General features: G+C 34.4%; 1 protein-coding gene across 5 annotated transcripts in view; it reads left to right on the forward strand.

The window, feature by feature from the left end:
- The window catches only part of AGMO (alkylglycerol monooxygenase), a 182446-nt gene that overhangs the window by 79272 nt on the left and 87115 nt on the right, over positions 1 to 16059 (forward strand). For 4 of the 5 annotated variants that reach the window (XM_042888540.1, XM_042888542.1, XM_042888545.1 and 1 more), the window contains exons 5-9: positions 4 to 99; positions 11863 to 11929; positions 14312 to 14377; positions 14511 to 14590; positions 15714 to 15848. In XM_042888540.1, the coding sequence (XP_042744474.1) occupies positions 4 to 99; positions 11863 to 11929; positions 14312 to 14377; positions 14511 to 14590; positions 15714 to 15848 (444 nt within the window). The remainder of the gene's footprint in view (positions 1 to 3; positions 100 to 11862; positions 11930 to 14311; positions 14378 to 14510; positions 14591 to 15713; positions 15849 to 16059) is intronic. The other variant, XM_042888544.1, reaches the window with a different exon arrangement.

Below are 16059 nucleotides of genomic sequence, written 5' to 3' on the forward strand. Positions count from 1 at the left end.
CAGATGTTCAACTTACCCATGGCTCTTTTCATTCCACCATCAGTGTTTGCTGTTCATCTGCAATTTAATCTACTTTACCAGTTTTGGATACATACGGAGGTAAACCCCTTTTTTTTAAGACATGCCTAAACAGTTAGCCTGGAGCAGTGTCCTGGAAATCCACTAGCAGCTGATTTATTGTGTAAGAAAAATCTTTGTCTGACTTCTTTAAGGAGAAACATCTGTTCATTTTTATTCCTTTTTCTGAATATATATTGCTAAGTTTATAAGAAGCAATGAGGCCAGTTGGTCCCAATTAGATTAAAAAAAAAAAAAAAAAAGAAAAGTAACTGGAGGGAATAAAAAATTTTTTAAATTTTAATACTATATTTTCCTATTTTGCAGCTTATTAAAAAATTTCTGGCAGATAACTACATCTGATTTCATTTGTAAGATAAATATTATAGGGAAAAATGTATTAAAAAAAATAGTGCTTTGGATTGTTTGGAGTTGCAGTTGAAATCAGATATTATTTCCATCTTATGTATGTAGTTCTCAGATGAAAAGATTTTGTTTCCTTTTAGCTATTTGTTTATGACTGTACTATTTATTTATTTTGTGAGTGCATTTGCAAAATCTATTTTACGTACACGTAAAATTAATAACCCATGGCAATTATTAAGTAGTTTCCCACATTTCTCAAGTCATTGAACAGCCTTCTGCCTTCCCCCGCATGCTACTTTTGCATGTTATGTCAGTAGCATGAATGTCAGTAGCCTCTACTAATTACCTCTGCTCTACTTTCACTCCTTTGATTACTCTGATGATTTAAATGCCTCTTTTCCTCCATTATGCCTTCTATAGGACAGTTCACTTGCAAAACAATTTTATTCTATTTGCTCTTCTAGGTGATCATGTTGGTTAAATTCCTGCTTTTATTTTATCGTTTCTGTGTGCTTGCCTAACTATATATATATATATATGTATGTATATACATATACATATACATATACATATACATATACATATACATATATAAACACCACAACCATCAAAAAGAAGCTATTTACAGTAGCCCAATAGCAAACTTTTGTTACTGTCAGTTCAGTTCTTCTGGACAAATTTCTGAAAAAATTAATACGTGTCTCAAGTTCTGCAACATCAAGTGAATTCCAAAAATTTGCAATAAATGTAACAAACTTCACCGGAACTGTAATAAACTCAAGTTAATGTTGTCAAAATGTTTTGAGCAAATATGATCCAACAGTTTGAAATTATAGCAAATAAATACTCTGAGTTGCACAGTAGCAGTTTCTTTGACCATGCCTTGGGATCTCCAAATTGTTTTTTAGGTGTTTTATTCCTAAAAAATAATATTATGTGCCTTATTTAGCTGTTCTCTTCTGTCTGAAGCTATTTGTTCCTTGGCTCAGAGATGTCTCTGGTGTTTAGCAGTAAGTCAATGAGTCTGAGCACTGGTGCCACAGTGTACATCTAAAGTGAATTTCAGAAGCTTATGAGTCACCTACATCCCTTTAAAGTCCTAAATCCTTCATAGGATTTTAAGCAATTTTTATATCGTATGAGCCAAGTTTAGACAGTAGCCTAAACAGGAATGAATTTCACTCTCAATGAAAAGATAAGCACTTCTTACTGCTAAATTAGTGTGTCAGTAGGAAAGCAGTGGATCTTTTATACAGATCCAGTTAGTCCAATCATAGATCTTTGGTTATTAAAGAGACATATTCGTAGTGTTGATATTATTGAAATTGTAATGCAAATAAAATCAGTTGAAATACGTTGAAGTCATGCTTTAAGGTAAAAAATGTCAAAATAGAAATAGGGTTACACCCTATTCTTCTGTTGAGAGTAAGGATCTAATAGACGAGAATATAAAGGAGGGGAAATAGCAACAGCTACTGTAGACATGGAGGTTTAAAATAGCCAGTATTTTTGATGAAGTTAAACTGATTTTTAACTATTATACTCAATTTTGTTCATTTTGTGACAACTGTTACAATTTAACTTTTTAGAGATTTTCCCTCTGTTTTTATTATTATTATTATTATTATTATTATTATTATTATTATTATTTTCCTGACTTTGTTTTAACAGTGTTAAATAATGTAAGTATAGGAAAGTTTGCATCTAAGGGAAGGAATTTTATTTAAGTCTCGGTTTTTGAGAGTTTTTGTTGCTTAAAGAAATAGTTCAAATTGAATTTAATAATTAAAAAGCTGTCATTCTACTGTGCTGAAACTTTGCATGCTGTGTTTCAGCTTAGAGCAAAGGTTTATAGCCCAAGTATGATCCCTGATATTTTCCCAAATTTTGCTTAAAATACTTTCAGTACCATTAAAAAAAAATAGAGAAGTTTCCTGTGTTATCACATTGGCATTCTTCAAGATTTGTTGTGTCGGTTTTTGTTTTGCTTTCCTACAGGCAGATTAAGGACAAACTGTTTTATTTTAACTCAAATAGCTCATATATTCCTGCAAAGACAATCATAAAGATTATCCTGTACCCACTCTTTCTGTCTCAGTGTTCTCAATTGCCTGTATTCTTGGTATTAGCTAACTTTTGTCCTTTTATTTTAAATAAGTTCTCAATTTTACACATTGTAAATTTTATACAAGAACTACCCTATACCATTTTTTAGTAATAATAAAAGACCCTTAGCACTGAAATCAGAAGGGGCTGGACATGAGTCAGCAGTGTGTCCTTACAGCCCAAAAAGCCAACAGTATCCTGGGCTGCGTCAAAAGAAGTGTGGCCAGCAGGGCAAGGGAGGTGATCTGCTCTATGCTGGTGAGACCTCACCTGGAATACTGCAACCAGGTGTGTTGTACAGTACAAGACAGATATTGACCTGTTGAAACAAGTCCAGAGGAGGGTCATAAAGTGATCCAAGTAATGGAACACCTCTCCTCCAATGATAAGCTGAGAGAGCTGGGGCTGTTCAGCCTGGAGAAGAGAAGGCTCTGGGGAGACCTGACTGCAGCCTGTCAGTATCTAAAGGGAAGGGGAACAACCTGATCTAGCTGTAGATGACCCTGCTCATTGCAAGGAATTAGAACGAGACCTCTAAAGGTCCCTTCCAACTCAAACAATTTGATAATTCTAGATACAAGTAAGGCATTTCTGTAGTAATTAAGGAAGTAAAGGTTTTCCGAGAGTGAAAACACAACTGTGTCATTTAGATAAATTATGCATTTTTCTTTGGTGTATTCAGCAGTTGGAACAATTCCTGCTGTCTGAAGTTCACCTTTTTTCAGTACTTCTGTATGTTACCACTCTGTCTACATCGCAATCTGAAATAAGACAAATTTTCCAAAGACTTTTTTAAAATCTCAGCATAACACCTAATAGTACTGAAATAATTGTATTCATTGCTTATTTAGGTGACAGAAAATATAAGGGAATCTGTAATGGTGCATAAAATCAGGATCCCAGTAATTCAAGGGAAAACAGTTTTTGGTTCAGTCCAGTCCAATTTAGGCTAATAGAACGAGTCAGTCAGTAGATGTGGCCTTAAATGGGCAGGGAGAAATGTTTCTATGAGGAGACCATAAGGAAAGTTCAAAAATAAATAAATAACTAAAATAATATTTTGGTTAAAGAGCACTAAAAATCTAATTTTTCAAAAGCCACAAAATGTTTCAGGACTGTTACTGACAGACAGAAATATTCAATTTCAGTTTATTTTCACAGGTGATTTCGAAGTTCTATGGCTTCTACTAAACTATATCCTTCCATTATGCATTTATAACAACCAATAAGTTAGGTGCATTTATAACCTGATAAACACCTGTGAAAAAACAGAAATTAGTTTCTGTAGATTTAGCTGTAATTTTTATGAGATGTCAGATTGTATTTGGAAAATATCAACTGAATCAATCCCTTTTGGTAGTAATTGTGGAGGCAGATTATTGCATGCCTGTTTGATCTTTGACATGCATTAGTTTCTGTTTAATTTTCTAATTTGGGGAAAGACCATAATCTATGCCTTTTACCATACTCACAGATGTCAGATTTCTTAAAGCACCTCTTATTCCCTTGTTTAAGTCTTCCTGCATCATCAAAGCAGATAAAAGTGATGCACTCCAATTAACAAGGAGTAACATAGCTGAAAACAGCAGGAAAGGACTGGGAAACAATTTAGCAGCACAGGCTGGCAAAAAGGAATTGAAATTACTCTAGACATAGTCCAAAACATGTGCGTTTATATCAGAAAACAATGATTCAGGAAAGCTGAAACTTGCTGTGGAAGTATGCCAAGTATGCTGTATTTAATGCCCTCTCCACCCCCAAATTCACAACTATGAGACACAGAGGAAAGCAAAGAAAGAATGATTTCAGTAGGATGCTCCTATACTGTGTGCACGTTAAAGCTTGACTTTCTTTAGCTTTGACTTATCTCCATTTTATTTAATTTAAAAAATCAAAGAAAGATAGAAATTGTGGAGACTTCATTCTTTCATAAGGGAGAATTCTGTTTCTGGCCATGTAAAGCACATTAGCTGTCAGTACAGGTGAGTTGTTGTAGTTCAGTCCTGAAGTCCTTAAGGCCATCATCTCTTACCTAGGAAGACAGCCATATTCAGAAAAAATCTTCAGTGGATTTTGAAATGCAGGCATAAATTCAGTGAGGAAATTAAACAAGCATGTTAGAGAACGAAGTAAAATTAAGTAAAATACATACAAATGCACATAGCTCTTTTAAGCAGCAATAAACTTGTGAATACCAAATCAATATCAAGATCTGTTCTTTAAGGTCTAGTGGACATAGATGTGTCTTCATGCAGGAAGTATTTAAGAGAAATGTCCAGTAGGTGACAGTTAGAAGAATTATAAATTCTTTAGGACAATGTGATAAGTAAGTGACAGCGTTAAACAACAGGTAAGATATTCAAGAGGATAAAGAGTAACAGTCTTAAACTAAAAGAAAGTTTAGATTAGATATTTTTACTTAGACGGTGGTAAGATGCTGGTGCAGGCTGCCCATAGAAGCTGTAGATCCACCATCCCTGGAGGTGTTCAAAGCCAGGTTGGCTGGGGCCTTGGGTGGCCTGGTCTGGTGGGTGGCAACTCTGCTGAGGCAGGGGGTTGGAACTGGGTGGGCTTTATGGTCACTTCCAACACAAGCCACTCAGGGATGCTATTTTTCTGTACACAGTTATTATATTCTATAATATATGCACCCAGCAAGTGAGACTGATACTTTATTTTCTTCCATATTTCATTTTTACATTTTCTTATGCCATCATTTTGCACATAGTATGCTCAGTCTCTTTTAAATAAGAAAGGAATGCAGAAGCAAACAAGTGTAAAAAAGGTTATTTAAAGTATTTTCAATAGTTTAGAAGTGTTAAAGTAGCTGATGTTGTCATTAAAAGATAAAATCATTAATAATCTAATGCAGTATAATTGTGAAATTGAAGTCTCCCTTGAATTTTTCTCTGGAAATCCACTTTGAATTCAAATAGCATATGCCAACCAAATATTTCACTTTCTGTATTCTAATATGTTGGCTCATAGTGAAAGAACAACCTTCTATTTCATTCAGTCCCTTTAGCCAAAAATATATGAGCCAATTTGATGTGCTGTTTCAAATCAGAAAGACAAACAGCTGTCCTATTCAAGTTACAAGGGATTCATCTAAAAAGTTACTGTTCATGAGACTTTTACCAAAGATGATAAGAAGGATGGATGCAATTTAAAGGTGATATACATTCATTCTCCTAGTCTAGTATTCAAGTTTGTACCTGATAACTCTCAGTGACTCAGATGTTTGGACTGGGGATGTCAGAAACAACCCATGTTGTCTGACATTCTACCACAGAAGCTGGATGATCTCACTTTTACAAAGACAGAGTCATTCTAAAGACAGTGGGGAATTAACTAATCACTGATTTGCATAAAGAACAAAATTTTGTTTTCCAAACGAATGTTCTGGTACCATTCCTCATAGCTGATGCTTCAGAAACTCATTTGTTCATCTGCCACAAACTGACAACTCAAGCATTTACTGTGGGGAGAAAGAGAGGGCAAATAGATCAATGAATACCAGGGAGATAAAAATACTTTATTTAATGCAGACGCAGCCTTTGTACGTCCAAATAGAATATATACATGATATAGACAGTAAAACTCAAACATGATTCCAAAAAACAGACATCTCACTGCTTCAACCCACTGCATCTGCCAGAATGACTTATTAGGTTTTCTGACCAGCCTAGAGGATGAAAGTCACCTTGCCAGGGAGCAGGAAAGTACAAAGCAAGAAGCACTATCACTAAGCAGAAATATTAGCAATAATTGTAAACTGTGTTCCACTTTTCCATTATTCATATAATCCTTGATGAAGCAAAAGTATATTCTTTCTAGATATATAAAGCATATGCTTTTTTCCTGTGTTTAGAGAATAACATAAGAGAGAGAAAATAAAACATTCATAAGAGAGCATTCTTGAAAGACTATTCTTGCAAGATACAGCTATGAAATGTTTAATTCAGCAGTGGTGGGCTTTATGAATTACCTTTAGAAACCCTAAAACCAAAATTCTTATTTCGGTAATTTTATGTAGATCACTCAGTCTATTTTGTCTGAGGAGAATCACCAGAGTGTGAAATGAGATACTTAGAGACAATACATTTCTGCAGAATGCAGAACAACATAAGCAACCTATTTACCAATTAAAGTTAATAAAATAATGAAAGGATACTAAATTAATATGGAGATAAATTAGACCAAATGACATTAAAAAAAATTATATTTTCCCACGTTTTAACAAAGTTACATTTAGTAATCTTGGGTTTTACACATAGTTGTACTCATTGAGAATCTATTTTAATTGATTGTGGCTTTAAAAGCAAAATAATATTTGGAAATCATTTATTTATTAAAATAAAAAAAAAAAACAAAGTGCAAGATGATGACTGTATTTTTGTCTTTTTAAAGAGGTACAGTGAAGAGCTACAGTTTAATATATTTGGTTTGTTTCAGGGCTGGCATATGATTTACTGCTCTGTTTTTTTTTCTCCACAGTCACCAGCATGTATTTGTCAAATTGATTAAAAAAATACTGAAATTGTATAGCAGTTTTTCTCCTGGAGTTTGTTTAAAATGTTTAACTTGATATACGACTGGAAGAGTGACTCCCATTGTGCTCTGCTATTTGTAATATTACAATTAAAACAGTAAGTTAGTGATTGTTTTCTTGCATTGTAGTGGACAACTTGATTGGCTGATAACAGCAGGACTAGGGGAAATGGTTTTAAGTTGAAGGAGGGAAGATTTAGGTTGGATGTTAGGGGGAAGTTCTTTACTAGGAGAGTGGTTAGGCCCTGGAACGGGCTGCCCAGGGAGGTTGTGGATGCCCCGTCCTTGGACGTGTTTAAGGCCAGGTTGGACGGGGTCCTGGGCAACCTGATCTGAATGTGTATGTTTGGTGGCCCTGCTAGGCAAGGGGGTTGGAACTACATGATCCTTGGGGTCCCTTCCAACCCGGGTGATTCTGTGATTCTGTGATCTGTGATTGACATAAGCAACACGTGCTTATCTTTCTACAAGAAGACTTAATTAGACCTTGCAAAAAAAAAAAATATATATATATATATATCAAATGTTGCATTCACTTATTGAAAGTGGTAGCTGAAATATTCATGTCAGATGTCTATTTGATTCAAACCTTACCTTCTGGTTAAAGCATAAACCAACAAAAAGTGACAACTGTCTGCCTTCAAGATAATTTATTCTAAACACGTTTCTTAAGTCTGTGTGTTTATTATATAAACATACCCTAAACTTGACTATCCATTAAAACTAGGCTTTCACCTCCCATTCCTACAATCCAGATTTGTCAGAAATTCACCACCCTATTAAACTCTTTATGATCCCAACAGACCTGATTCCTTTGGCTTATTTTATTTCTAAACTATAAATATTGTTTTTTCGTTCCTCACTGTGCAGATTTGGCTACATCCATTTTACATGCTTACTGGAATAGAAAACTGCCTAATCAGATAGAAAAACAGTTGGCGGTATATAAATCAGGGTTTGCTGAGGATTTCAAAGTGTGAAACTGGGCAGACAAGCATGTATCCTAGGAGTTCTGCCTTTCCCTAGCCTCCCTGTAGAGAATTCACATGGCAAATATGATCACCAGGGCCATCTGTATAAATACATGGGTGTGTTGTCCTGAATTAACACAGCAGCTCTATTGAGAATGTAATTAAAGTCTTATATTCAAATTTCCCCACCAAACTATCTGAAATACAGATTTATATACTGGGAAGAAAAATCTTGTCTTACTTTTGATGAAGAAATCAATTGAAATACCTGTTCTACCACAACTAATCTAGCTGAAACCCCAGAGTTAAGTTCAGAGTGCTCTTTAGTCATGCTCCGGGGACGAATTTACCGTCTTCTGTCCTGCAGATCAGTAGCACTATGATATTGAAAGTCATGCTCTGCTACAAACAGCTTTTCTTATACTTAAAGAAAAAAAATTATTTTTTTTATTTAGCAGTGCTTTTACTGTAACATTGCCTCCTCTGCTCTGTCAACATTTCTTCCTAACATTCATGTTGAAACAGAGTTAAGCAAAGATTCATGTTGTAGTGGTGACAGGAGGAGTTGTTACACAAGATGTAAAGTTTCCTTTGGATTTCAAGTCACGATTTTTTCTCATTATTTAAACAAGAACTACATTGAAGTGCTACATTGAAGTGGTGCAGGTACCAGGCAATAAAGATTTCCCTTGGTGCTGACAAACTCTGAGACCGCAAACGGACGTGCTTACGTGCCACAAGAGATTGCATGATGTTCTTTTCCTTTAGGCAAGGGATTGCTGTCATAACGGAGACATCTTTATATAAGAACTGCTATTATTGAAAAAAAAAAAATAAAAAATCTCGTTTTATATGAAGGTTTGACTTCTGGAATTTTTTTGTTCAGCAAATTGTGAAAAGTTTGTAAGCAGATAGCTTTTTGCTGCCTTGTTTTTTAAACTGCTCTTGAAGCTGCTTCAATTGTTCTCATAGTAATTCTGCATTATTGTTTAGCAACTTCTTGATGCAATAACTTAGGAATATGTTGCTTTAAAAAAAAAAGAAAAAATACCTGTTTTGAGAAGAGATCTTACAAGTCTTTTCTGAATGATGTACATAAGATACCTATAAATCAGATTTACATGTAGTTTATCTAATCTATTTGTAAGGTTTTTTCAGGTGAAAATTGTTTTCTGGACGTGTTAAACTATAAACAGAGCAAGCAGGAAAAAAGTTTTCTGGAATGCAGCAGTTCATTGAGGCTCAGTGACGTGGTTGTATAGGTGGACATGATGTGTTAACTGAGAGAGGAAAAATAGGAGACAGGGTTTGATTTAGTACAATAGTTATCTGTATCTAAGAAACTAACACAAGAATGTCCCCTCTGCCAGCCATGTTGGTCAACATTCTCATATAATTATAAGATCATTCTAGGAAAAGAGTTGGTATGTATCATTTCTTAAGGCTAATTGGAGTAATTTTTCAGCCTCCCAGGATAACTGCAAGATGATGATATAAATTATTATAGAATTATTTATACTCACAGTTTTTTTTCCTTTCAATAAAATGAAATATGCAATAAAGGTGATAGAAATATTGGACCATGACATTTCCACCATATATTTTTAAATTTTTAGACTAACTTCCAGTAGAAAAAAAGGGCTGAAACAAAGCATTTAGTGCATAAAAAAGCCATAACAGTAAAAAGTATATTATTTTTCTAATGAAAATCTCAATTGTAAGCCACAAAATATGTGATTTGTTCTGATATAATATTGAATTTATTTGTCATTTTTTATCTTTCATATATATATTTTATATATATTTATATTATGTTTATTTATTTGATATTTTATATTATAAAATATATATTTTATATATTTATTTTATATATATTTCAATATTAAATTGAAAAGTGTTTTTCCAGAAATGTGAAAATGTTTATTCTAAAAAGCCATTTTGAATGGAAACCTATTTTAAGATAAAAATGTTCTGGTGTCTTGAATGACTGAGATCTGGCAGTGTATATATCTTGGTGACTGGTTGCAACTGCGAAGTATGCCTGGTTACTGCTGCTATAAATATTTACCTACTGCGTTGTGATTGTTGTTCTTCAAGGAAGATGTCTGGACACAATGACACAGACATCTGCCCCACAGCAATGAGGGAAGATTGAAAGCTGAAAGGCTGATTGGTAGCTGGAACATCCACCACTGCTTTTTTCCTCTCTGTAACTTTCTAGACATTCTTTTGAGCATTGACTGTTGTTTCACCACATTAAATTTTGTTACATGCCAAGTCCTGCAAAGTTCTTTTTTTTTTTTTTTTTCTCTTAATTTCAGTAGGGTCCTGTGAGCCTCAAATGACAGGGTCAGAGTATAAAATTTTGCCTGGCAACAATTATTTTACTATCCTAGACTTTGCAGTTTACTCTGATGAAGGATCTGCTCAAAGGGTTTTTTCCTCCTGTGGTAAGATGGCAGAAGGTAGAAAATATCAACAAAATTGAATTGTTCTTCGTGTTGTGCTACTGCAGGAGGCTTCAAAATCCACTGTTACAGAGATTATGTATTTCCTCTTGTTGATATCATATAAGTTTATATTTACAAAATATAAAATATGTGTTTAAAATATATATATATTTATAAAATATATAGAGAATGCCAAAAATTTTCCACTGATAGCAGTTTTTAGGTATAAGCTTACTGATAGCAATGGAAATTTCTAGAAATAGTGTACTTTACCATTTTTATCAAAGTTAGGTGTGGTCTAATATATAGATCACTATTCTTTCAGGTTCTGGGCTACAATTCAATCCAAGACATTTAATTCATTAGTTCAATTTAGTGGTTACATCTCACATAGCTTAATACAGTGGGATTTTCTGCTTGAGAGATGAGGGAAATCAAGCTAGAATGAATGATGAATTGTTTCTCACCTTTTGGTGTTCTTTTCAGGCTTGAACTTATTTTGAGTGAGTTCTAAGAAATACAAATGGCCCTACTTATGTTGTCCTTGGCTTCTGAATTAAACAAAACAAAATAAATTTGTCCCAGTGTTCTGCTTTTCCAGCCAGTGTGCACATTATTTTGAGTGAGATGCTCCAGATGTTGCAGTTCTCTCTATATGAAGAACTGGATCATTTCTGTACTCCCTCCTTTACAGAAATGCTCTGCTTAACCTAATAATCAGAAGTTCTTTTCATGTTAATAAAGATGAATATTAACAAAAATATTCATTTTATTTTTATATTTACTTTATTCATAAACTTAATTCATAAGCATTTTATGACAAAGCTTGAATCATTAGAGTAAGTTTATGGCAAAATGAAACAAATATAGTTTCCACTTGCATCGGTTCTCGGTTTGTTGTGTTATTTCATTTCTGCTGGAGTAAAAGAAGGGTGTTGGTAGAAGGAGAAAACAGTCAAAGATACTAAAGGAGATTGTTTCTGGAACTGTGCCAACCATTTGCTTAGGTTGAATATTCAAATTACTGGGATCTTAGAGTTACACTGCTTACCAAGAAGTGTCAATAGATACAGATGAAAAATTGAGCGATCTGTATAGAATCATGAACTAGTAATAAAAGAAGAAAGTGTGCTGATTGATCAAAAAGAAATTTGCTTTTTAACTTGCATTTTACTAGATTTCACTTCTTCTTTCTTGAAAAATCTTGTAATGAACACAAGTTAAAACAGAAAAGTTCTCATCTTTTTAGACAAGTCTCCTGGAGATAAAAATCTTTATGCCTTTTTTGTCCTTCTTTTCCCTCCTTTTTATTGAATTCATACAGTGTTTTCAAATTCAGATAAACATTATTTCTTTTCAAGGTTGTCACTAACATTGGTCCATTGGAGTGGATTCTTAATACTCCTAGTCATCACAGAGTTCATCATGGTAAGTTAAAAGCATAACCTCTAATTCCACAATAGGCTTATGCTAGTATTCAGTATTTGGACTGTAATAAGAAAGAATAAAAATTGTACTTTAGTATTATACAACAATTTTAGTTTTGATAACTGCTTCAAAAAATTGTCCTTGTTATGTGAGAAGTTACATAGCATTAAACAGTAATTTAAAAAAAAATTAGAACTTATATTTAATTTTTAAATCTTTACGTTTGAGATTAATTATTGAGCAAAAATGAAACCTTGATAATGTGAGATAATTTGAAGATTTTGAACAAAATAATTTTGTAAATATAAAGAATGATAAAAAAAAAACTCACTTTCCCTGACTGCTAAAACATAATCATCGTACCAGTCAGTAGCAGATGCTCTTGCTTTCAAATTCATGCAGTAAGACACGGTTTTCTTTTTGAAGTAGAGCTGTTAAACGTTTTGGTGGAATTTAGTTTCAAATGTCTGAATTGTTGAAAAATATCACTTCACACACATACTTGTCAGCTGATACGAAATTTCCATCAATATCCAGAAGAATTAAAGATGGTACTGCATATCTAAATTTGATTCATAACTCCTCTGAATCATGAAAAATGCTGCAAATATACCTGTGGAATAAAAGTGGGTTTTATAGATGTCACTGGCTCATTCAGAGTGCAGAGATAACAAGGAGAAAAGTAATGGGAATGGAAGAGCAAAATAATTTGAAACAGACTAAAATGGAGTCGTATGTACAGAGGATGTTATTAATATTTATTATATCCTCCACGTGTAGAGTGTTTATAGCACTGTGTAGACTTTTTTAAAAGGCTGTGGTGCTGTAACTATCTAATCCTTAAAATTTGCACAAGTACTGGTAATCCTGGAGGGAACCAGTCTGCTCTTATTTGCTCTGCTGTAAATCCAGACTAATCCTCTGAACCTGATCCTGATCAGAGTTGAGCAGAATTGAGTATTGTATAGTTGCACCAAACAAACTCCACAGTTTGATTTTGCTCAAACATTTGAAAGATATTTCACATACAAGTGCATTCCCTAGGTAATAGATTGAAGGGTCACCCTGAATTCAATAGAATAGGCAGGATCAGATGTATGGCAATAAAACGTAGAAACAGCTGAAAGACAGTAAAGAGATGATTATGCATAAATGTATTCGACATGTATTTTCTTAGGTATAAATTAATGAGGTAATTTTTTTTTACTTCTTTAATTTTTCTTCATAAATATATTTTAGGTGAATTTACTCTCCAGTTGAATTCTTTATTTCACAGAAATTTTGAGTACGACACGCTACATTTGTATATTTGATTCTGAATAGATGGAGACTTAGATGCTTTTTCAGAAAAAAGAAATGTTGTAAATACGTAAAGGGCAGCTAACTTACTATTCAGAGTTACAGAATTGTAGGAGCTGAAAGATTGGAGGAACTCTAGATCATCTCTACAGATCATCTAGTCCAACCGCCTATTAAAGCGGGTTCACTTAAATAGGTTGCACAGGAAAACATTGAGACAGGTGTTGAATATCTCCAGAGAAGGAGACTCCACTGCCTCTCTGGGCATCTTGTTCCAGCTCTGTCACCCTCAAAGTAAAGAAGTTCTTTCTTATGTTCATATGGAAATTCCTATATTCTGTGTTGTGCCTGTTTGCCCCCTGTTCCATCACTGGATACTACTGAAAAAAAATCTGATCCCTTCCTCTTGACACCTGCCTTTTCGTTGGTAAGCATTGATAGGATCCCCTCTCATTCTTCTCCAGGCTGAACAGTCCGAGGCCTCTCAGCTTTTCCTTATAAGGGAGATGTTCCAGATCTCTCATCATCTTTGTATCCCTTCCCTGTCTTTCTTGAACTGAAGAGCCCTGAACTGGACACAGTACTCTGGATATGGCCTCACCAGGGCAGAGTAGAGGGGGAGGATCACCTCCCTTGACCTGCTGGCCAGAATCTTCTTAATGCATTCCAGGATACTGTGGGCCTTCTTGGCCACAGGGGCACACTGCTGGCTTATGGACAACCTGTTGTTCACAAAGACACCCGAGTCCTTCTCTGCAGAGCTTCTTTCCAGCAGTTCAGACCCTAATCTATACTGATGCATGTGGTTATTCCTCCCCAGATTCAGGACTATGCACTCTTTATTATTAAAACTTATAAGGTTCCTCTTCCAGGACCAACTCTCTGCCTGCTCAGGTCTCACTGAATGGCAACACAACCTTTTGGTACGTCCACCACTCCTCCCAGGTTTGCACCATCAGCAAACTTGCTAATTCACTCTTTAAAAATATTTTTAAATTAGAAATTGATGCTAAGATTTCCTTTTGTAACCCACTTGCATGTATTCTTATATATGCAATGACTTATCAATCATTTTTATTATAGGTAGAAATCCTTACTGCATTGACAAAAATTATGGTGGCACACTCATTATCTGGGACAGGATATTTGGTAAGTAAAACCAAACCAAAGCAAGCTGCTCTCTCCCTCATGTTTAGTTAGTGCATCAAACAAAATGTGTATATTTAAATGTTGATTCTTTTTTTTTTCTTTTTTTTTTTTTTTTTTTAAAATTTTCCTTCAGGAACATTTGAAGCAGAAGATGCTAAAGTTGTATATGGCTTAACACATCCAGTAAATTCATTTGACCCCATCCTGCTCCAGGTGCTATCCTTTGTATAACTGATTCTGTTATCTATAACAATCATTCAAAAAGAGTGCTGGTTGTTCAAAAGAAACTCCTTTTAGGCATAACTGAGATTAACTCTGCTACATAGTTAATTCACTGTCCACAGTGTCTTCAGTATTTCATTACAACTTGCTGCACTGAAAATATACAGGGCATGTAGAGCCATTATGAAAACACAATACAGTAAAATTATTAATTAATTAATTACAGTGGGAATATAACAGGCCTATGACTTACCCAGTGAATGCTGTCTATTTTGACACAAACAGAGCAATATGTAGAGAGGCACAGACAGAAAACAAAATCTGTTGTTTATGTCTTCACTAAATTTGCTATTTCATAAGTAATCTCATGGTGTGATATCTATTTCTTTATCTGTTTTGCGTATTTGATCTTAATGATGCTTCATAATGATTTGCATTGACAGTGTTACATAGCAGCCATCATATTTTCAACAGAAGCTGTTTGGAACAGAAAGGAAAAAGAAGAAAAAGTACTTAATGTGGTTCTTGGTGGATTTCTTGGTCCAAGCTTCTCTTCATCACAACATAAAAAGTTCTCCATAAAACTGTAGAAGAACTGAGGAGTATAGACGTCTCCCTTTATTTCATGGGGACTTTTTATGGCTGTTCACTCCACAAGGCATCTCAAAGACTTAGAAATTCTGCCTGAAGGAGTACCTGGGCTGGAAGCTAGAAGGATGGCCACAGTCCGTACTGTTATATACATTACAGACAGTACTGAGTAATTTAGGAATTGAGAGTATGTCATGTAAAAGTCCCAGTAACAAAATTCTACTTTAAAGCCATCATAAATACAGCTATACAAAATACTGTTAAATGTTCTGGATTGCCTATAGGAAAGAGAGATTTTCCTCGGTGTAGAAGTCTTTATAATCCTTACAATAAACCAAGGACCTGATATGGCTCCTGCCTATTTCAGTCATGCTTTCTGAACCTCTGTCTTCATCTCTTTTTAATGTATTCTCTTTACAGACTTGCAGAAAGTCATTTATTTGAAAGCTAAGGATGAGGGAAATGTAATGTTTTAATAAATTTTATTTTACTAACAATGAAAAATCACTTGCTCTTTTTTAAGTTACGTCCCTTGGCTCATATTTGGAATACATTTTGGGCCACACCTGGATTCTGGAATAAGCTTTCTGTCATATTCAAAGGGCCAGGCTGGGGACCAGGCAAACCTAGACTTGGCCTTCCTGAGGAAATCCCAGCGGTAAATATAACATATAGAGGCTTTCAGTTTTGTGTAATTTACTTGGACCTCTTAATGCTACTGGATCAACGTTAAGAACTCTACACATGCTATTTTAAATTAGCAAATTAGCAGTCATAAAAGGATAAGACTGAAGGAAATGAATGTTTTACCTGTGTTTTTCTTTTTATTTGAAGGAAAAATATATCTTTTTGTTTATTTTTTCATTATT

This window comes from Lagopus leucura, unplaced genomic scaffold, assembly GCF_019238085.1.
Source record: "Lagopus leucura isolate 7727_CA_CO unplaced genomic scaffold, USGS_WTPT01 Super-Scaffold_100157, whole genome shotgun sequence".
Lineage (NCBI taxonomy): Eukaryota > Metazoa > Chordata > Aves > Galliformes > Phasianidae > Lagopus > Lagopus leucura.